We start from the raw sequence: 23,317 nt of genomic DNA, 5'->3' as shown, positions 1-23,317 counted from the left end.
CGGGCCCTCGGGGGGCCGTCATCCTTGGATCTAAGGGGGTCCTAAGGTTTGAAGGTATTGGGTTTGGGGACATTTATTGTTAGTGGTGGGGACTCTCCTGGCCTTTGGAGCAGGTGAAGGGGGAGGCGCGTGGCTTGGGAGGGAGGCGCTTCCAGGGCTATTTCAGGATGTTAAGCATGCAGGAAAGAAAAGCCCTAAAGTTCCTACTGTCAAGTCAGAGGATCTGGGGCCTCGGTCAGGGCTTTATCACCTGCTCAGAGCCGGGCCAGTGGGAAGTCAGTAAGGAGGGTTCCCCTAGCTAGAACATGAAGTCTGGAGCTTGTCGGGGTGGGATGTGCTGTGAGGTCATACCACAAGATCTGGGGGAGGATCTTTGTTGAGAAGTTTCAATAGCAAGGCTTGCAACTGCTTTCGTGTATCGTGTCCCAGCTTGGGTATCAGATCCGAAAGCAGCGATAAAATCTTGGTCCCTTCCTCCCAGTCAGCTTTCTCCAGGGCCTGCAGCAGCATTCTAGCTATGCCCTCCTCTGTGAAGCTCTCTGGGCATTCCTTTGAAGTAGTGGCAAGAGAACAGGGGCTGAGAGAAGATGGAGGACCAGGGCCAGAAGCCCGACCCTAACCCTTTGGGCCCCCAAAGATCCAGCTGCAGGATCTCTGTGTGCTTGGGTCCCAATTCCTGCCAGATTCAGCTTCAAGGCACAAGGCAGGGGGAAAAGGAGACCTGGGAAGAAGCAGACATTAGTAGCAGATACTGGATAATCTTCTCTTATATTCTACGTTCTATATTCCTGTCTTGACCTACGCTACCCTCAATGGCGTCCAAGTTTCTATTGCTTTACGTTTTACAAAGCACATTCCTTAGAGCAACTGAGATGAGCAGTGCACGTATTATTGACTCCTCTCATTCTCTGGAAGACTAGAACTGAACTCAATGAGGGAAGATGACTTGGCTAGAGTCAAGTGGCTTGTAAGTGTTGGAGTCAAAATTCTAACCTAGGTCTCTTCTGATTCTAGGTCCAGGGTCTTCCTACCATTCTACATTGTTTTCCTTAATTTTAATTTAAATTTCCATTGTTTTTCTACTGGGGGCAGTTAAGGGGCACAGTAGATAGAGCCAGGCCTAGCGATGGGAGATCCTGAGTTTAGATGTGGCTCAAGATACTTCCTCTTTGTGTGACCCTGGGCAAGTCACTTAATTCCCATTGTCTAGCCCTTAATGTTCTTCTGCCTTGAAACCAATACACAGCATTGATTCTAAGATGGAAGGTAAGGGTTTGGGGGAAAAAAAAAAGAAAGAAGTTTTCATTCACATAGGGTCATGTGGCAACCTCTGAGAGTTGGGGTTTGGGGGGAAACATACTAGAAACATGTATCCATTTTCTCTAGGGTCCCATGGAAGGGGAGAAATGCAGGGAAGAGACGGAGTTGGGATGGATAAGGAAAGCAGACAGGGCCTAGTCTGGGAGCCTCTGGGGGAGGAGGGAGCAATGCATTGATACCAAGCTTTCTTGATTCATTGGCACATTGGGTGAAAGGGAAATGGGAGCAGATGGGGACCAAGGGATGAATTTGAAGCTCATTAGTGGGGTTCTAAGGCCTCCTATGGTTACAGATTGTATCAGGGTCCCTCAGCTATCCCACTGGAGGAGTTAGGTGTCATACCAGGAGGGTAGAGGTGATGGGACAGGGTGTACCAAAACCATGCTGGGCAGCCAAAGGGCACTTCACTTGCTTGGGACTCTACTACAAGGTTAGTAGGGGTGCGGAGTGGGAGGTGAGGTGCTAGGTTACACTGTGACATTAGAGATATTAGAATTGGGGTGGGTTTGTAGCAGGAGATTGGAAAGGTTTAGGGGGGTTTGAATTATACCACAAGGATAGAGATTCAAGGACTGTAAGATTTGTTGGGGTAGAGAAAGGGAGTCAGGAGGCTAGGATCAGGACTGGGAGAAGACTTGGGAAAGGGAGAAAGGCAATCTTTAAGAACATTTTTCTTCCCTCCTTCATGCCACCCCCTGCCATGTACCTCAGGCCTGAAACTGGTTAAATATTTCTTGAACCACGCTTGAGACAACAAAGGGATGATAAAGCTGGGCAGATCCTGAATAAGCCAGGTGGAAATACAGGTTGAAGCTGGGTTGCACACATCAGCTATACCTCAAGGTTAAAGATTTCAAAAAGGATCCACAAGATTTGTTGCAGGGAGGAGAAGGGGAGTCAGGAGACGAGGGTCAGGGTTGAGAGAAAACTTGAAAAAGGGGGAAGGATAATCTTAAAGAACATTTTTCTTCCCTCCTTTATACCAACCCCTGCCATGTACCTCAAACTTCAAATTGGGAAAATTGCTCTGGAACCACTCTTGAATCAACATAGAAGTATAAACGCCAGACAATTCCTGAATAAGCCAGGTGGGAATATAGAATGAGACTGGAATCCATGTAACAGCTTTACCCCAGAGTTAGAGATTCCAAGGAGTACCCCAAGATTTGTTGAGGTGGGAAAAGGGAGTCAAGGAGCTAAGATCAGGGCTGGGAGAAGACTTGGAATAGGGGGAAAGGCAATCTTTTTTTGGTGGGGGGTTTGGGGAGAAGGACAATCTTTAAGAACATTTTTCTCCCCTTCTTCATGTCACCCTCTGCCATGTACCTTAGGGTTGTAATTGTAAAAGTATTTCTGAAGCCACTCTTGAGACAACAAAGGGGCCTGAGAGCCAGGCAATTCCTGAATAAGCCAAACGGGAATATAAATTAAGGCTGGGAGCCAAGTAACAGCTATACCCCCAAAAGGTAAAAAGATTCCAAGGACTACCATTAGATTTGTTGTAGTGGAGAAGGAAAGTCAGGGAGTGAGGATCAGACCTAGGAGAAGACATGGAAAAGGGAGGACAATCTTTTTTTGATGGGGTGTTGGGGGAGAAAGGCAATTTTTAAGAATATTTTTCTCCTCTCCTTCGTGCCACCACCTGCCATGTACCTCAGGCCTGAAATTGGGGAAAAATTTCTGGAGTCACTGGAGTCAACAAAGGAGTATGACAACGGGGCAATTCTTGAGTACCTGGGTGGGAATATAGGCTGAATCTGGGTTCCATTTTATCAGCCATATACCCCAAGGTTAGAGATTCCAAAGCCTACCACAAGATTCATTGTGGTGGAAAAGGGGTGTCGGGGGCCAAAGTCAGGACTGGGAAAAGTCTTGGAAAGGGGGAAGGGCAATCTTTTTTAGGTGGGGGGGGCAGGGAAAAAAGAAATCTTTAAGAACACTTTATTTCCCTCCTTCATGTCACCCCCTCCCCTACCATGTACCTCAGACTTGAATCTGGGAAAATATTTGTGGAACCACTCTTGAGTCAACAACACAGAAGCTCCAGAGCCAATCAAATCCTGAGTGAGCTGGGTGGAATATAGGTTGAGAATAGGTTCCATATATCACCTACTTTCCAAAGTTAAAGATTTCAAAGACTACTATAAGATTTGTCGGGATGGAAAAGGAGAGTCAGCAGCATTAGGATCAGGGCTAGGATAAGATTTGGAAAAGGAGAATGGGCATTCTATTTTTGGTGGGGAGTTGGGAGAGGTGGTCCATCCTTAAGAACATTTTTCTTCCCTCCTTCATGCCACCCCCTGCCATGTACCTCAGGTTGGAAATTGGTAAAAAAATCCTGGAACCATTCTTGAGCCAACCAAGGGATTTCAGAGGTGGTAAATTCCTGAATGAGCCAGGTGAGAATAAAGGTTGAGGCTAGGTTCCATGTAACGGCTATTCCCCAAGGTTAAAGATTCCAAGGACTACCACAAGATGTGTTGGGGTAGAGAAGGGGAGTCAGGGCTAGGATCAGGGCTGGGAGGAGACTTGGAAGGGAGGGGAAGGACAAACTTTTTTGTGGTTAAGGGAGAAGGGAGAAGGGCAATCTTTAAGAACATTTTTCTTCCCTCCTTCATGCTACCCCCTGCCATGTACCTCAGGATTAAAACTGATAAAATATTTCAGGAACCACTCTTGAGTCAATAAAGGGATGACAGAAGCCTGGAACTCCTGAGCAAATGGAGTGGGAATATAGGTTGAGAACAGGTTCCATATATCAGCTATATCCCAAAGTTAGAGATTCCAAGGTCTACCACCAGATTTGTTGTGGTAGAAAAAGAGAATCAGTGGGGTTAGAATCAGGGTTGGGAGAAGACTTGGAAAATGAGGAAGGGTAATTTTTAAGAACATTTTTCCCCTCCTTCATGCCACCCCCTGCCATGTACCTCAGGCCTGAAATTGGGAAAAAATTGCTGGAACCAGTCGTGCATCAACAAGAAAAACTCCACCGAATCCTGAGAGAGCTGAGTGGGAATATAGATTGAGGCTGGGTTCTATGTATCAACTATACTGCTAAGTTAGAGATTCCAAAGAGTACCATAACATTTGTTAGGGTGGAGAAGGGAAGTCAGGGAGCTAGGATCAGGGCTAGGAGAAGATTTGGAAAAGGGAAAGTGAAATCCTTAAGAACATTTTTCTTCTCTTCTTTATGCCACCCCCTGCCATGTACCTCAGGCTTGTAATTGGGGAAAAGTTTCTGGAACCATGGTTGGACCGACAAAGAATAGAGAAACTTAGGCAATTCCTTAGCAAGTGCAGTGGGCATAGTAGCTGAGATTTTGTTCCATATATCAGGATCAGTAGAACCAAAGAGGTATTCTAGATGGGCTCGGAATTCCGGAGTCATAAATTCCTCAGACAGCAGATCATCCTCATAAAGCTCTTCTTGATCTTCAGAGAACAAATACCTCTAGGATCAGAAAAAGGATTGTTTGGCCCAAGTCCCGAGTTTCCATGAAAGGTACTAAATGATAACTTGATTCTGTTCCATAGGGTCTCCTCTAGTGAGTGGGACTCCAAGGAGACAACAGGTGGGGTAAACAGAAAGATGACTGGGAGGACTTTGAGAGAGTATCTGAGGGTAGGTCCAGGAAATACAGCATATAGTGTCTTCTGGGGGTTTGGGGTGCTGAGTCTGGAGGTCAAAGAGGGATAGAAGTTCCTGGAAGGGACTGAAAAGCCCTAAAAATAGATCTGGGGGGTTAGTCCCAAGAGCTGTCTAAGGGTCCTAGTAGGGAGCCAGAAGGAGAAGGGCCTGTGAGTCCCAGGGGCTATCTAGGATTTAGTCCTGGGGACTTCTTATGGGGTAGAGTAGGGTCCCAGATCTGAATAAACTGAAAACTAGATGTGTCTAGTCACCTACAGGAAAGAATTTCAGTGGCTTCTTCGTTGTACGTTCCTCAGGATACTTGAAGCTGGAGCCCAAGCCCAAGGCTCTCTTCATCCAGGCTCGCTCTTTCTTCTTACTCGTGCCCCATGGAAGCCATATTGAGTCCAGTTCACGCTGATCACAAACAAGAGAATACAGATGGGTCAATTATGGAGAATCAATAAGTTCAGGAATGGAGAAATCATTGGATTTGGGGAAGAAGAGTTACAAGGATAGGAAGGTCAGTCAGGGTGACTAAAAGCATAGAAGGAGATCATAGGAATGGGAGAATAATCACACAAATAGACTTAAGAGGAATTGGGATGCTGAGGATGGTTCCAGAAGATTCCAGGGATCAGGATCAAAGGAATGAGTGGCTTCAGGGATAGGGTTCAGAGGGATGGGAGAGCTAACAAAGATATGAGTTGAAAAGGGGGAAGAATCACAAGGAAGAGGGGTATAGAGATTGAAGGTCTTGGGGATGATGGATCCAATCCAATAAGCCTATCTATGTGTATAAAGCAGTGTACTAGGTAGGTGCTAAGAAAAATAAAATAAAATAAAAAGATCTCTGGAAAAAAAGGGGAAAAGGAAAAAAATCTCTACCCAAGTTTACATTCTAGTTGAGGGTGGAGGGTGGGAAGAATATAACATCATGCAATTACAGTATATGAGATTCATAAGGGACTTGAGAGGTCCTCTAGTCTAACTTTGACCTAAAGGAATAATACCCACCACAACATATCTGACAAGTGGCTCTCCGATTCTTGCCTAATGACCTCTAAGTAGGGGAACTCATGTCTAGAGTTTTTGGACAGCTATAATTGTGAGGAAATTGTTTGGTTGTTTTTTTTCCCTCACAGCATTTATATTTACCTCTATAGGTTCTATATATTGCTTCAGATGCTGGTCTCTGGGGACAAACAGAATAAATGTGACCCATGGCCCAAAGACCCCAAAAGTCTGTGGACTCACACAGGTAGGGTGAGATTCTGGCAGCTATCCATCTAATTCTCCTTCTACATAGTAACTCTAAAAGTACTTGAATATAGGTATGACATTTCTCTCCCTCTCTACCTCCCCAAGTCTTCTCTTCTTCATCCTAGTTCCTTTAACCATGGATTCAAGATCCTTCACAATCCTGGCTACTTTCCTCTAAATACTCTTTAGTTTATCAGTATCCTTCCTAAACTGGTACCCAGAAATGAACACAATACTCCATTTGTGATCTGTGAGACTATCATCTCCTTAAACTTTGCCTCTATTAATGAAAACATGATATGATGATTAATATTGAGCTTATGGTCCCCTAAAACTCAGATCTTTTTAAAACAAATTGTTGTCTATACCTTCTTTGTCCTGGATTTGCTAAGGTTGATTTTTTTCAACTGTAAGAATTTATATGGGAGTGAATTTTGTTTTATTTGATTCAGCCCAATGCCTTGGTCTTTCAAAATCTTTCTGCTTCTTACCTGTCATTCAGTGTTCTTAACTATCCCTTCTAGTTTGATGTCATATGCAGATCTAATTAGCCTCATAGAGATAAGCGTTTGAGGAATGAGAGTTATAGGAGTGGAAGGCATAGAGATAGTAGCCCCAGGAGTCAAAGGAATGGGGGATAATGGAAAGGGCTTATGGGAATGGAGATTCAAAGGAAAGAGTGAGGAAAGATCACAGAGATGGTGGTCATTGGAAAGAGGCAGTCTCAAGGTTGGAGTGATGACAAGGGAGATCATGGGAATGTTTTACCAGGTAGGGGTTCACCAAGTTAAAGGTCATTTGTGTCCATACCTCAAAGATTTCGAGGCTCTCTGACTTCAGGAATTCAAGGTGCCCAAGCCCCTTCAAATCTGATTTATCCCATAGTTGTTGTAATGTCACTGAATTAGGGATATAACCTGGGAACTGGATACTTTGAAGCTTCCACTAAAGAGGAGGGGAAAAACAGTGTCAGAAGACCAGGAGGACACAGGGCTTAGAAGACAAGAAAACCAGTGAATGACTCTCCCATTCAACGTTAGTATGATATTCTGAGAGGGAGACACACCCTGGTCTTCAAAAAGTCTCTTGTGTGAGAGGAGAGACAGAGCTCAGCCTTCACGGAGCCTCCAGTCACCCCTAACCTTAAAGACTCTTTGTCTATCCCAGATCTTGCTGGAAACAGACACTAGATTGTGGTTGAACTGCAAAGGTAGGCTACTGCTCACTCTGGGCTCCATGGCTACACCTGCAGCTGTAACACAACCTCTAGGAACTCCAGAGAGAAGTCAATGAATAACCCCTGGTTAAAAGAGAATCATTATTTGCTCCATCTATACACCACACACACAGAGGAATCACAGAATGGGAACTCTAGCGCCCCCCACCAATCCTCAGAGATAGAAGGAAGTGCAGCAGGCACTTCAAGTTCATGCCTGAATAGGAGTGCCTTCTACCATGTCCCCAGCAAGAGGTCATCTAACCTCTATTGAATGGAAGTACAATGGAAAGAGCCCTTGGATTTGGTTAGGGAACCTAACTGAATCCTGGCTCTACCATTAAGCCATTTGGGGCACCTGGATTTCAGTTTCTTCCTCTGTAAGATTAAGGAGTTGACTAAATGATTTCTAAGTTTCCTTCAAGTTCTAAATGTGATGATCTTACAATGCCTCCTGGAATGGGCTACATTTCTGGAGGCATCCTTTTGCTTCATGGAAAGCTTTAATAGGAAACTTTTTCTAAAATCAAGCCAAAATGTGCCTCTTTAGAATTACTCCAGAAAGAACATGAATCATGTAACCATGGAAAAATATTCTAAATTTATTAAATAAAAATTTTAAATAAAAAAATAATATGGAAATAGGTCTTGAACAATGACACATGTAAAACCCAGTGGAATTGCTCATTGGCTATGGGAGGGAGGGGAGGGAAAGAACATGAATCATGTAACCATGGAAAAATATTCTAAATTATTAAATAAAATTTTTTAATTAAAAATAATATGAAAATAGGTCTTGAACAATGACACATGTAAAACCCAGTGGAATTGCTCATTGGCTATGGGGGGGGGGAAGAACATGAATCATGTAACCATGGGAAAATATTCCAAATTAATTAAATAAATTTTTTAAATTCGAATTACTCCATCCCCCACCCCCTTCCCTGAGGTCTCCAGCCAATTTCTCCATTTCTGCTCTCTAGGACCATGTCTGAAGTTGACCACATGGAAGCTGTCAAGTTCTTGAAAATATAAATTCCCACCTAGGGTGAATGACATGGTCTTTCATCCTTTCCCCATTCAGGTCTCCTCTCTGTTTTTTATTAACCATGTATATAATTTTGCCAGGGAAGTCAATCTAATCTGTGCTGAGGAAACCCAATGATGGAAAGGAATCAGACAAACAGGAATGATGGTTCAGAGTCTAGAATGAGACATTCTTGGGGTGACCATAGCCAGAGGAAATTTCCTGCCTAACAAAAGCCTGGTTTATGGTGAATGGGCAGAAAGTCCTGCAACTGAAATATAGGAAAAGTCAGGGAAGTAGGACAATGGCAGTAAACTGCCATTCTCTATGGAAGAAGTAAGGACAGGTTATCTTATTCTTCTCTTGTCTACTCATCCTGTAACCCAGTATGGGACATTGCAAGTAGAAGATACTTAATAAATATCTGTGGAATGAAACGGAGTGGATGGATGGATGGATTAATGGATGGATGGGGAATTCCCATTCAGAGTTGGTCTGAGGAAGCTTCCCCCTGGTTTTGTCATTCATGATGACTACAGTGACTGTCTACCCACCACATACAGTAGATGCTTACTATTTGTCATGTTAATAAGAACCGACATTTATATGATACCTGAAAGTTTGGAAATAGCTTTACGTATATTATCTCCTGAGCCTCAAAAAACCTATGAGATGGGAACTACAACTATTAACTCCATTTTACAGATGAGAAAACTGAGTCTCAAAGAAGTTAAGTAATTTGTTTCACACAACAAGTAAGTTTCAGAGGCAGGATCTGAACCTAGGCCTTCCTAATCCTCTGCTCAATTGGTCAGCAAGCACCTATGTGCCAGGTACCATATATGCTAAGCATTGGGGATATAACAAAAATAGGGAAGGGCCTGTGCAAAGACCAAGGGATAAGATATGTAATTTTCATAGATAAGAAATAAGAGGGACATTTTGGTGAGATTGCAAAGTACGTGAACAGTAGTAATAAATAAGGCTGAAAAGGTAGCTGGGAAATAGATTGTGGCAACTTAAATGCCAAACAGAGAAGTTTGACTTTGATCCTTGAGGTAACAGGGAGTCACAAGAGTTTATTGCAATGTCATACCTGTGTTAGGAAAAACACTTGGGCAGCTGGATTGGAAGTGAGAGAGGACTGAAGCTGGGAGGCTATTGCAGTAGTCCAAATGAGAGGTGATAAAAGGCTGAATTCAGCAGTGGGAAGAAAGAACTGACAAGCCTTGGCAATCAAGTGTCCTAATCACTACCTGTTGGCTTTGTTGGGTGAGTGAAAGTGAAAGACTGAGGCTGATTCTAAGGTGACACCCTTACCAGAAATGGGGAAGTTTGGAAGAAATGGAAAGCAATGGGTTCTGCTTTGAATAGGTTGAGTTTGAGATACCTACAGGATTTCCATTTCTAAATGTCCAATAATAATAACACAGGTTCAAAGTTCAAGGGAGAAATAGGGACTGGAAGGGCTGGATATATAGATCTGTAAGTCATCTGCACAGAGATAATCAAAACCATGAGTACTGATGTGTTCAAGGGGAAGGATAAGAGGATCCAAGACACAGCCTTGGAAAATCCATTACAACCATATTGGGAGAGGGGGCACCATATGGATGACTGAGAAGTAGTAGTCAGGTAAGTAGGAAGAGAACCAAGAGAGAAGTGCCATGAAAACTCTGGAGGAGTTTCTTTGAGAAGGCAATTTTATACCATTTATACATGTGATGTCATGCAAAACACATTTCCAGATTAACCATGTTAGGAAATAAAACAGACAAAAAAAAACCAACAAGAAAAATAAGGTAAAAAAAGGTATGCTTTAATCTGCATTCAGAATTCATTAGTTCTCTCTCTGAAAGAGGACAACATCATGAGTACTTTGGGATTGTCTTGGATCAATGGTTTCTTTGTTTGTTTTTAAATACAACCCTTACCTTCCATCTTGGAATATTGTGTATTGGTTCCAAGGCAGAAGAGTGGTAAGGGCTAGGCAATGGGGGTTAAGTGACTTGCCCAGGGTCACACAGTTGGGAAGTGTCTGAGGTCAGATTTGAACCCAGGACCTCCCATCTCTAGGGGCTCTTAATCCACTGAGCTACCTAGCTGCCCCCTTAGATCAGTGTTTTGATCAAAGTAGATAAGTCTTTCTCAATTAATCATTCTTACAATATTGCTGTTCTTATGTATAATATTTTCTCCTTGTTCTGTTTATTTCACTTTGCGTCAGCTAATAAGTCTTTCCCAGTTTTTTTCTCAAAGCATCTTGCTCATCATTAAAAAAAAATAAATCCTTACCTTCTATCTTAGAGTAGATATTAAGTATTATTTCCAAGACAGAAGAGAGGTAAGGGCTGGGCAATTGGGGTTAAATGAATTGCTCAGGATTACACAACTAGGTAGTGTTGAAAGTAAGATTTGAACCCAGCACTTCCTGTCTCCAGGCCTGACTACCCATTGAGCCTATCAGCTCCCTGTTCTTCATTTCTTACAGCACAATAGTATTCCATCACAATTACAGACCACAACTTGTTCAGTCATTCCCCAATGGATGGACATCCCCTTGATTTCCAATTCTTTGCCATCACAAAAAAGAGCTTCTATAAATATTTTTATACAAACCAATCCTTTTTTCTTTCTTTTTTTTAAAATCTCTTTGAGATTCAGACCTACCTGGATCAAAGGGTATGTACAGTTTTATAGCTTTTAGAGTTTCATCTTGTTCTCCAGAATGGTTGGATTCATGACTCCAACTGATGTTTTCTATGTCAATGTCAATGCAGCCAGCAGGGATCTGACTTTGATACCATTGCTGTACTATGTTAAATTCTGTAGAGCTCAAGGAAGGAGGAATGAGAAAAGGACATTGGATTTGGCAAATCAATAAGACTGGTTATAAGCCAGATTGTAGATAAAATTTTATAGTTTTTGCACAAATAAATACAATTACCTAAGACTAGTAGAGAAAAAAATTAACTGGAGAGGGGGAAAAAAAACAAAAAAAAACTTTGCAACAAGTTTCTCTCATCCAGGTCTCATTTCCAAGATGTATAGGGCATTGATTCAAATTTATAAGAGTAAGAGTCATTTCCCTATAGATAAATGGTCAAAGGCATTTGAACTGGCAGTTTTCAAAGGAAGAAATACAAACTATCAATAGTAATATGGAAAATTGTTCCAAATCACTAATAACAAAAGACATGCAAAGTAGGCCAATGCTAAAGTTCCATCTCAAATCTATCAGATCAGCAAAGTGGACAAAAAGAGAAACTGACAAATTTGGAAGGGTTTTGGGAAAACAGGCACTCATATATACAATCATGGTGAAGCAGTTAATTGGTATAATGATTCTAGCAAGTAATTTGTTACCATGTAAAAAAATTAGTAAATTGTGCACACTCATCACCCAGTGATACCATACCTAGGCCTATCCTCCAAAAAGATCAAAGAGGAAAAGGCCCTAAATGTACAAAAATATTTATGGTAGTTCTTTTTATAGTTGCAGAAAAGTGGGCAGCTAGGTGAGATAGTGAATAGAGTCAGGCCTGGATTCCGGAAGACCTAATTTCAAAATATGACCTCAGGCTTCAGCTGTGTGGCTGTGGGGAAATTACTTAATTCTGTTTTCTTGAGTCTCCTCATTTGTAAAATGAGCTGGAGAGGGAAATGGCAAACCACTCTAGTATCTTTGCCAAGAATACCCCAAATAGGGACACAGAGTCAAATATGACTGAAATAACTGAACAATAAACTGAAAAATAAGAGAGAAACCATCAACTGGGGAACAGCTGAACAAATTTGGTATATGAGCATAATGGGATACTATTGTGTTATAAAAAAATATCAGGAGACTTTTTCAGAGAAACTTGGAAAGACTTTTATGAACTGATGCCAAGGGAAGTAAGCAGATTCTAGAGAACAATATGACATCCTCATAGAGAAAAACAACTTTGAAAAGCTTTTGAACTCTGATCAAATCAATGACTTTTGACAGAGAAGTGATGGACTAAATATACAGAATGAGAAACATTTCTTGAACATAAGCAATATGGGAATTTGTTTTGCTTAATTACAAACATTTGTTAGGATTTTTCTATCTTTTCTGGAAGAGAGGAGGGAAAGAAAAAATAAATGTTTGATAAATAAAATAAAAATTAACTTAAAACACTGAGAAGTTTTAAGATGCATAGACAGCTTTTTCTAGGAAAAAGTTTGAGGGATATGGAGGTGGGAGAAACTATAGCAGGAGCAATTTTCTAGGAGAGATGGGAGTGGGATCAAGGGAGCAGGAGAAGGGCCACCTCATCATCAGTCTAGAACAAAGGAGAAAATAAGAGATGACATCAGGGGGTTTCCAGATGCAAAGAAGGTTGAAAAAAAGAAGCTCAATGGAGGACTTCTGTTTTCTCTATAAAATGAGGCAAATACTTGGCTAAAAGGAGTAATGAAGAAAGATTTGGAACAGCTACTGAAGGGTGGGAACACCATAATTAATTAGGGATTGGTTGTTGTAGCGGGCATTTATAAAACCCCAAAGCTGAGGTGGGAAGTTGAAAATTTCATCAACAGAAACTGTTGATCCAAATCAAATGCAAATGAATAGCAGGTCTAATCTTCAAATCTTCAAAGTAACTGATGTCTCAGCTGTTAGCTGTTGGTTCTCTCTCCTTCAGAGTTCCCAGGTCTTTTGGTGGGTAGAAAGTCCAGAAAATTCAAGGCTGAATGGTTTAGGAGCATATCACTTAAGTGAATTGACCAAAGTTCTTCTAATGCTGGGGAGGTTCTTCTACCTTTTTGTATTCTGGACTCCTTTGACAGTCTGGTGAAACCTATAGGGCCCTTTTTAGAATATTTTTAAACATAGACTTTCAAAGGAAACCAATTCTACTGGAACAAGGATTCCCTTCCCCCCATTCAAGTTCCTAGGACCCTTTGAAAGTCCCTGGATCCCTACTTAAGGATCATGCTGGAGAGGGGGTGGTGGAGTTTAGGAGGTGGGGTTCAGCTTTTTAAAAAGCTGAAAGTCATTTTTTTTGAAAGTTATCAGCTTTTGAAAAAGATAGCAGAAATCACTGTTGGGTAAAAATTGTTGGGACAATTGGAGAGCAGTTTGGCAGAAACTAGGTAGAGACCAATATCTTCCACCATTCACTGATAAGATCAAAATGGACACATGATCTAGACATAAAAAGTGATATAAAAATGAGAACAGGGAACATATTACCTATCAGATTTATGGACAGGAGAGGAATTTATGAGTAAACAAGAGATGGAGAGCATTGTGACATGTAAGATGGATAATTTTTAGTACATTAAATTGAAAAGGTTTTGTACAAATAAAACAAATGTTGCCAAGATTAGAAAGCAGAAAATTGGGGGGAAATTTCATAGAAGTCTCTCAGAGGTCTCATATCTAAAATATATAGAGAACTTTGTCAAATTTATGGGAATAAGAGCCATTCCCAAATGATAAATGAGCAAAAGATATGAACAGTTTTAGATAAAGAAATCAAAGCCATATATAGGTAAGATAAAAAATGCTCTAAATCACACTGATTAGAGAATTGCAAACCAAAACAGTTTTGAGGTATCATCTCACCCATCAGACTGGCTAAAATAACAAAAGGGCAAAATGAAAAATGTTGGAGGGGATGTGGAAAAATGGGGACACTAATACCCTATTGGTGGAAATGTGAACCAATCCAACCATTTTGGAGAGGGATTTGGAATTATACATCATTATAAAACTGTGTATATCCTTAGACTCAGCAATACCATTTCTGGGCCTATTTCCCAAGGAAATTGGGAGAAAAGGAAAAGAACGTATATGTTCCAAAATATTTGTATTTTGTATCTCTTTGTGGTGGCAAAGAACTGGAAATTGAGGGCATGTCCATCAGTTGGGGAATGACTAAGCAGATTGTGGTATATGATTGTGTTGGAATACTACTCCTTGGTAAGAAATTAATAAAAAACATGGAAAGACCTACATGAAATTATGAACAGGGAAACAAGCAGAACCAAAAGAACATTATATACAGTAACAGAAATACTGTTTGAAGAATGACTTGTATATGTCCAACTCCAAAGAAAGAACTGATAGAAACAAGGCATAGTTTTAAATATCCATACATCATTTTGTCAAATGATGCCCTCCTCTAGAGCAGGGAGGGACGGAGGGGAAGAGGAAAATAAGTTATCTGGGAATTTTAGTGTAACAAAAAATTTTAAAGCATCTTTGGTTCTGTAGGCACATGGAAGATGAAATTAACAGTAAAATAATTATTAGTTTAAGATTTATGATCTTAACTATTTTTTGCCTAGATGGACTATAGTAAATATTAACTTTTTTCCTATTTGTATCACCATTAATTTTTTCTTTTTTTTTCCAACACCCTTACCTTCTGTCTTAGAATCATATGAAACTCTAAGACAGAAGGTACATATATAGATATAGGTTCCAAGGTGGTAGAACAGTATGGGCTAGGCAATAAAAGTTAAGTGACTTGTCTAGGGTCACATAGCAAGGAAGTATCTGAGGCCAAATCTGAACCCAGGATCTTTCATCTCTAGGTTGGATTCTCTATCCACTGAACCACCTACCTGGCTCTGCCACTATTAATTCTCCCCCAAATTTTCTCCATTTTTTTTCCTTCTAGCAACGGTCTTCCAATTTTTCTCTTATGAATATATAATTGTTCTATTAATATATGAATAATTTTTCAGAGGCACTCAAAGTTGGGGGAAATTCCTATAGAAATAAGAACTATTTGATAAATTTTGACTTATGATTGGGAATATTCATGATCTAATTCTTAACCTAGGATTTTTGCTCCTGCTCTTAGGGAATTCACATAAAGGATAATTTTTTTTTCTCTTAGGGGAGAGGATGTCTATAAATTTAAAAAATGATATTTTGGTTTATAATGCAATTGGTTTCCTTTGTAATTGTATGTGCTTTATTTGATACATTTATAAACATTATTTTAAGAAAGCTTTACTAAAATGTCAAAGGAGTCCATGATTTTTAAAAACTGGTTAAGAATTCTTGATCTAAACAGGAAGACAGTTTAAAACTTACAGATATTGTGCTCTGGAACAAGTGGTCAAATAGAAACAAGGACCATTTACTCCATCCCTAAGGGCTGCCTATTGGCTTAGTTTTAAAACGTATTATCGATTTTATTGTATTCTTTCTTTTGCAAAATATTTCCCAATTACATTTCAATCTGGTGTAGGCCAAATTTTGGAGTGTCACAGGCCCCATTGTGGTCATTGTATTTGACCTCCCTACTCCTAGAGTATTTCTTACAGTCATATTCCTTGAGAAGGAGACCAGATAAATCATAGGTTGCCCTTGGGTGAGAGCATAGGCACTTTACTTGCCTTTGCATGAAGAAATATGAAGTTTTGTGCTTAAGTTTTTAAAAAGTCAACTTTACAAGTACAGGATAAAAAGATTGTGTTAGAAAACACTTTGGTTAAATAAGGTTAAAGTGGGTACATGATTTAGACAAAGGGTGATGTAATAAGCAAATTGGGTAAGCATGGAAGGTTATCTGATCTATGGATAAAGAATTTATGAGTAAAAAAGGGACAGAAAACATTACAAGATATAAAATGGATTTTTTAATTGTAAATTATATATTAAATTAAAAAGGTCTTACACAAACAAAATTAGAAGGAAAGCTTTTTTTTTTTAGCAAGTGTCACTGATAAAGGCCTCTCTTTTCAAATATATAGAGAATACCCAAATGTATAAGAATACAAGTCATTCCCCAATTGATAAATGACCAAAGGAAATAATTAGCCAGTTTTCAGTCAAAAAAATCAAAGCTATCTAGTCACATTAAAAAAATAATCTAAATCACTATTTGAGAAATGGAAATTTAAAAAACTCTGAGGTGTCTTATCAGATTGTCTAATATGACAGAAAAGAAAAATGATAAATGTTGGGATTTGGAAAATTTAGATACTAATGCACTACTGGTGGAGTTGTGAATAGATTCTGGAAAGCAATTTGGACCTATGCCCAAAGGAAATATAAATTTGTGCATACATTTGACCCATCCCAAAAAGATTAAAAAAGAGAAGAAAAAGGGCCTATTTTTACAAAGATATTTACAGCAGCTCTTTTTTATGGTGGCAAATTGGGGAATAGCATACGATGATGATGGAATACTACTGTGCTCTAAGAAATGAGCAGGAGGATTTCTGATAAACCTCTATGAATTGATGCAAAGTGAAGTGAGTAGAACCAGGACAACATTGTACACAGTAACAGCAATATTGTATGAAGATCAACTGTAAATGATTTGGCCATTTTCAGCAATACAATTCTAAAGGACACATGATGAAAAATGTTCTTCACCTCCAGAGAAAATGCAGATGGAAGGCATTTTGGTTTTCACTTTTCTTTGTATTTTTATGTCTTACAACATAATATGGAAATTTTTTTTGCATGATTGTCCATTAATAATCTATATCAAATTGCTTACCATCTAAAGGATGGGGGGGAAGAAGGAAGGGGAGGATTTGAAATTCAAATGATTATAAATGTTAAAAATTGTTTTTACATGTAATTGGAATGAAAAATTATGAATTAAAAGTAAAATATTTTTAAAAGCTCTTTGGGCAAGAAGGATTAACTAATTGGAGGATCAAGATGGACCTTCATCAAGCAGCCAAAAAAAATTTTTTTTAAAGAGTTAGCTTGATTAGGTTGCATGGGATGGTACCAGGTACAGAAAGAGGGAGGTGGATAGTCCTGTTTTATTCTGCCCTGGCCAGACCCAAACTAGAGTCTGGATGTCATATTTTAGGAAGGCCACTGGAAGGCAGTATACTGCTGTGGAATATATTGTGTATACGTTTGCATTAGATTCAGATGATCCAGGTTCAAATCCCACCTCTAAGGCTTCCTGTGTTTCCTCCTTAGCAAAATGAGGGCAGTTAGACTAAATGGTCTCTGAGGTCCCTTCTAGTTCTAAATCTATGATCCCCTGAGAAGCCAGAAAGCATCCAGAGAGCAGCTAGGATGGGGGAGCAGAATTGGTGGAGATCATGCCAATGAGAATGCAAGAATGAATTAGGGCGAAAGAAGCTTAGCTGTCTTTAAGTATTTGAAAAGCTATTTTGGGTATGTGACATTATTGTTTTGCTTGGCCTCAGAGAGAACTAACTAAAAGCATTAGGAAGGGTGAATTGCCAAGAGGCAATTGGAAACAAGTCCTAAGAAATAGATGGCCATTTGTTGAGGATGTTGAAAAAGGAATTCCTCTTCAGGTAAGGACAGGTAGAATTTATTAAACACTGACTGTGCTAGGCAATGTGCTAAGCATTGGAGATACAAAAAAAGCAAGCTCTCAAGGAGCTCATAAATTATGATTCTAGAAAAAATTAGAAATGATCCATAGCTGGAAGTCTTGAGCTAGAAGCTTAATTCTGTCCCAATGCAAATTAGAATAATACAATGGTTTTTGTCTCTTCCCTCCACACACACCCATGTTTAAAAACAAACAAACAAAAAAAAAACCCTTTACCTTAAATACTAAGTATCAGTTCCAAAGCAGAAGAGAAGGGCTAGGCAAATGGGGTTAAGTGACTTGTCCAGGAAGTGGCTGAAGTCAATTTGAATTCAGAACCTCCCCTCTCCAGACCTGGCTCTATCTACTGAGCAATCTAGCTGTACCCACCCCCCACTTCAGTCTTTTCTCCAAAATGGTCTCTTAATGACCAAATCTTTTTCTTCATACTCATCCTTCTTGATCACTGCAGTTTTTTGACACTCCCTTCTTTTTTGGTTTCCTCTGATCTGACTGCTCCTCGGTTTCCTGTATTGCTAACCATGAGTGTCCAGGCTCTGTCGTGGACCCTCTTCTCCCTCCATACTAGCCCACTCGGTGATCCCATCAACACCTGCTGCACCTGCCTGATATCTGGCAGAAGAGAGTCAAGAAGAACCTGTGACCACCTTCTGTCTCTTGCTGCGCATGCCCCAAGGGAAGGCTTCATGGGGGAGGGGGGGGGGCAGCAGAGCAACCTTCTGGAAGAGCAAGCAAGGCAACTTCCACCTCCTGCCACTTGGATCTCCCACTCTCAAAGGGAAAAGCTTCTGGTACAAAGAGGAACAACCATCCGTTTGGCATCAGGTCTTCCATCCCCTGTAGCACCTGTCCCTGGAGGGAAGAGGTAGAGGAAATTCTGTGCAGAATGGGACTTCTATCTCCTGTTGGGCCAGCTCCTGCCTAATCTCCTTCAGATGAAAAGGAGTTATAAAGGGGAGGGGGTGCCCCATTTCCCTGTATCTGCTTTCTCTTGCCACACTTGTCTCTAGACTGATCTCCACCCTTCTCTAGGAAGAGGAGAGATCCCTTCCCCTCAATGATGATCTGGTCATCTCCTACATACCCTACTGATTCTGCACCTTTATTGGTCACCATCCAGACTCCATTCCTTATCCCCTACCATCTGGTTCCTTATTCTCATCCTTTCAATCCTCTCACCCCAAAGTCCCAATGAAATGCCATCCAAACCCTTCCATTGTGCTCTCTGGAATGCCTATTCCATAGGCAACATGCTTCCCTTCATTCTAAATCTTTCCCTCTCCTACTCCTTCCATCTTCTATTTATCATTGAAACCAGCATCCTCCCTGATGACAAAGCCTCCTTTGGCCACCATTTCCAGTGCAGGCTTCACTTTCATTCCCCTCAGCTTCCTGGTTGAGGCAGAGCAGTTGGAATATTCTTTTCTCCCCATCACTACTTCCAAGTTCTCCCTAGAATTTATTTTTCACCTCAATCTGTCTTCCCTCACAAATTCCTATTCATCTGCATCATGACTTCCAATCCCTCGGTTCTCTCCTAGACCATCTCCCCTGCACTAGCCATTCTCATTATTTGACCTCTTGGTAAGCCACTTCAGCTCTACACTATTTTCCTCTCTGGTATCCCCAGCCCCTTTTTATTATACTGAACCAAGCCTCAGCCTTGAATGTCTCCCACCATTTGTCACCTTGAGTAGGCAGTGGCTAGTAATGCAGGGGAGATGGCCTGTGAGAGTCCATCCAAATTTATTATTCAATCTCAACTGGGCTCTCTGTGCCGCACTAGATAACCCTATACCTCCCCCTTCAATTCATTATATCCCACTCTCCCCAGACGCTCTTCCAAACCTTTTCATCCCTCAAATTTCTCATGGCTTCTCCTCCCCCTCCCCTCCCCTCCCCTCTCAGCTGAGAACCTTGGGCCATATTTAATATTTACTATTTAAGGCCATTTGCCAAGAGCTCCTCCCTTCTTCATTTGCCACTCAGGCTCCTACTGCCATTCTCTCCTTCATCCATCTCATATAATAAAGAGGTCTTAACTCCTTACCAGGGCTAACCTCCACCCTCTTCTCATTTCTTCCAGCACACTTTCCCAGTTATCCTCGTCCTTTCACTTATTTTCAATCTTTTGTCTATTGGCTCCTTCCCTATTGTCCTCTTGAATCCCTGGCCCTGCCAAGCCTCTACCTTCAATCACTCCCATCATCTGCTGCTTTGTTACCACATGTGTGCAGCTGAATAAAGGTAGAGAAAATCAAATTGTTCTAACTGGATCCATTAAAAACTCAACCAAACACCCTCATTGGCACTAGGCCATCCTTCTACACCCTATCAACTATATTCCACTGCTTACAGTGGCTTTTCCAAACCTTTTCCTCCTACCTCAAAGCTCCCATGACTTTTTCCTCCCCACTCCCAGCTGAGAACTTTGCCTCATTTTTACAGAAAAAATTGAAATCATTCACCATGAGATCTCTCTTCTCCCTTCTTCTGCATATCAGATGTCTTGTCACTATTCTCTTTCACAGGAACATTTGGTCCTATTTCTTACCAAGACTAAGGCCAATTACTCCATAAGTGATCCCAATTCCATCCTGTCTCCTACAAATCGTCTCTTCCATCACCCCCACTCTTACACTTCTTTTCAATCTCTCCCATCCACAGGTTTCTTCTCTACTACATACAAGCATGCCTATATCTCCCCCACCCTCAAAAACCCTTTGCCTGATCCTTCCACTTCCATTATTTTCCTGTATCTTTTGCCTTTTGTGTTTAAACTCCTTGAGAAGGTTGTGTACAAATACCTCCACTTTCTTTCCTCTCACTCTCCTATGTGATCTGACTTCCAACCTCATCATTCCACTGAAGCAATCTCTCCAGTTACTAATCATCTCTTAATTGCCAAATCCAACAGCCTTTTGTCAATCCTCATTTTTACCTCTCTGCAGCTTTTTGCCACTGTTGATCACTCTCTTCTGGTTCTATCAAACCATTCCTCCGTTTCCTTTGCTTGAGTCTCACCCAGGTGAGACAAGGAGATACCTTCTAACCATGTGTGTTTCGGAGCATTCTTTCCTGGGCATTTGTCTCCTTTTGTACTCTTCTGCTTGTTTATCTTATGGATTTAATTACCATGTCTATACTGAGGATTTTCAAATCTATTCTGCCCTACATTCTCTGCTGACCTCCAGTCTTATATCTTTAAATGCCTTTCAGACATCTTGAACTGGATATCCAGTAGACATCTTAAACTCAACATGTCCAAAACAGAATTCAACCCAACTTCCCTATTACTGTCAAAGGAATTGTCATTCTTCGAGTTCCTCAGACTTGCAATGTGCCATCTTTGACCCCTTTCTCTCACCTCCCAGATCCAATTTATTGCCAAGACCTGTCAATCTCACCTTTGCAACACCTCTCCTATGCATTCCTGCCTCTTCTCTGATAGTCATCCCTCTAGTGAAACCACTCATCACTTCATACTTGGATTATTGCAGTTGTGGATCTGCCTGTATCAAGCCTCAGCAATCTCTCCTCCAGCCAGCCACCAAAGTGCTTTTCCTAAAGCAGTTTCCACTACCTGTCTGTCACTCTACTCAAACTCAGGATCAAATACAAAAACTTGTTTGGTATTCAAAGCCTTTCATAACCGATTTCCTCTCTTCTGCAAAAGCAGTCTTCAAGCTTATTCTCTGCTACTCTTCAATCCAGTGACACTGACATTCTGGCTGTTCCATGGATATCTCTTGGCTCTAGGCAATATTCCATGCCTGGAATATTCTTCCACCTACTGTCTTCCCTAGCTTCCAACTTAATTTCCCAGTCGTCTTAATTCTAATGCCATCGTATTTCCTCTGAATCCTGTATATTGCTTATTTGTATATATATGTTTCTCATTCCCATTAGACTGTGAGGTCCTTGAGCTCAGCACAGTGCCTAGCACACAGTAGGTACTTAATGCTTAACTGACTTCCATGGTTATCTCCATGCAGATGATCCTCCAATCCATTTACCCAACCCTAGCCTCTTTAATTGCCTATTGGACATTTCAAGCTGGATTACCCATAGACACCTTAAATTCAGCATAGCCAAAACTGAATTAAAATCTTTCCCCCCAAATCCTCCCCTCTCCCCAATTTCCCTATTACTATAGGTAGAGAGCAACAAATATCCTCCCAATAACCCAGGCTAACAAGCCAAGTGTTATTCTGTGCCTCCATCTGTCCATATTCAATCTATCACTAAGTCCCGTCATTACCTTTGGCTTTAGTTTGTCTTCTAATATTAACACCACCTGGTTTCAGGATCTCATCACCTCATGTCTCCCCATTCTGGGCCATTGTCCATCTCATTTCCTAAGTGACTTCCTAAAGCACAGACCTAATCAAGTCACCACCATCTTACTCAAGAAACTTCAGTGGCTGGGATTTGGTTCAACTACAACACTCTATCTCCCAACTCTGCCCTAGTCACTGATGACTCCCCACGCCTGCAATGTTCTCCCTCATTTCTTCCTTCCGGCTTCTGCAAGATGCCTTTCCTGGTTCTCTTCAAAACTAGTAACTTCCTTCCAAAATCACCTCGCTTACCCTAAATGCATAATTAGTACACAGTTGTTTGCATGTTGTCTCCTCCATTAGATTAAAAGCTCAAAGGCAGCAATTATTTTCGTCTTTCTATCCCTCACACTAAGCACATCTTAGTAAATGACGCATGTTGACTTCTCAAGGCTAACCATCCCCACCTAGTCCATTTGCTCCTTGAATGCCAATGTTGGAGTCTTATTCTAGGGAAAGCCATCGTCTATAGACCATGGAACTTATTTAGAGGCAACTGGTGATGCTAGGTCTGAAATCAGGAAGACCAGAGTTCAAATCTGGCTCCACAACAGCTCACTTAACCCATTTGTCTTTTTCCTCAACTGTAAAATGAGGATAATAGCACCTACCTTCCAGAGTTGTTGTAAGGATCAAATCAGGTATTTGCCTGGTATGTAGTAGATGCTTATGTAAATGTTTATTCCCTTTCCTTAGCCTTGGTGAAGATGGCACTAGTAGTACCCTCAACATCCTTTTGGTGCTTACTGGGGAAAGGGCTGAAACACAGAATCTAAGAATTAGGAGGGACTCCAGAGGTGACCTTAGACAACTAGGCAGTACAGTGGATAGAGTGCTAGTCTTAGAGTCAAGAGAACTTGAATTCAAATCCTGTTTCATTAGCTATGTGACCATGAGCAAGTCAATCTTTCTCAGACTTAGTTTAGGATTATTGAGAGAATCAAATGAGATATATAAAGGGCTTTGTGAACTTAAAGTGCTCTATGGATACCATCATCATTGATCATCTGGCCTGACCAGTACCTGAGCAGGACAATAATCACCTCTCCGATATCCTCAAATGGTCATCGAGCCTCAACTTGAAGACAGCTAAGTAATAGGAGCTCTTAGAACTTCCCATTCAATTTTGGGACACCTCTACTAAGGTTTTTCCTTTCATGGTCCCTAAATCTACCTTCTTCCAAATCTGCTTCCTTCTCC

General features: G+C 40.9%; 1 protein-coding gene and 1 long non-coding RNA gene across 16 annotated transcripts in view; one reads left to right on the top strand and one right to left on the bottom strand.

The window, feature by feature from the left end:
• WDR97 (WD repeat domain 97) overlaps nucleotides 1–23,317 on the bottom strand; it is a 75,180-nt gene that overhangs the window by 24,215 nt on the left and 27,648 nt on the right. For 6 of the 7 annotated variants that reach the window (XM_056820693.1, XM_056820694.1, XM_056820695.1 and 3 more), the window contains 11 exons: nucleotides 7,022–7,156; nucleotides 5,225–5,365; nucleotides 4,532–4,771; nucleotides 4,248–4,325; nucleotides 3,958–4,032; nucleotides 3,632–3,706; nucleotides 3,303–3,389; nucleotides 2,647–2,721; nucleotides 2,321–2,395; nucleotides 2,027–2,101; nucleotides 352–549 (listed from right to left, as the gene is read on the bottom strand). In XM_056820693.1, coding sequence (XP_056676671.1) covers nucleotides 352–549; nucleotides 2,027–2,101; nucleotides 2,321–2,395; nucleotides 2,647–2,721; nucleotides 3,303–3,389; nucleotides 3,632–3,706; nucleotides 3,958–4,032; nucleotides 4,248–4,325; nucleotides 4,532–4,771; nucleotides 5,225–5,365; nucleotides 7,022–7,156 — 1,254 coding nt within the window. The remainder of the gene's footprint in view (nucleotides 1–351; nucleotides 550–2,026; nucleotides 2,102–2,320; nucleotides 2,396–2,646; nucleotides 2,722–3,302; nucleotides 3,390–3,631; nucleotides 3,707–3,957; nucleotides 4,033–4,247; nucleotides 4,326–4,531; nucleotides 4,772–5,224; nucleotides 5,366–7,021; nucleotides 7,157–23,317) is intronic. The other variant, XM_056820697.1, reaches the window with a different exon arrangement.
• Nucleotides 1–23,317, top strand: part of LOC107651918 (uncharacterized) — a 76,546-nt gene that overhangs the window by 29,952 nt on the left and 23,277 nt on the right. For 7 of the 9 annotated variants that reach the window (XR_008917167.1, XR_008917173.1, XR_008917169.1 and 4 more), the window contains one exon: nucleotides 6,115–6,209. The exons of the other annotated variants lie outside the window; for them this stretch is intronic. This is a non-coding gene — a long non-coding RNA (uncharacterized LOC107651918). The remainder of the gene's footprint in view (nucleotides 1–6,114; nucleotides 6,210–23,317) is intronic. 9 annotated transcript variants of the gene reach the window in all.

This window comes from Monodelphis domestica, chromosome 3 (assembly GCF_027887165.1).
Source record: "Monodelphis domestica isolate mMonDom1 chromosome 3, mMonDom1.pri, whole genome shotgun sequence".
Lineage (NCBI taxonomy): Eukaryota > Metazoa > Chordata > Mammalia > Didelphimorphia > Didelphidae > Monodelphis > Monodelphis domestica.
Note: the sequence above shows the minus strand (reverse complement) of the source record. Positions and strands in the feature narration are given on the sequence as shown.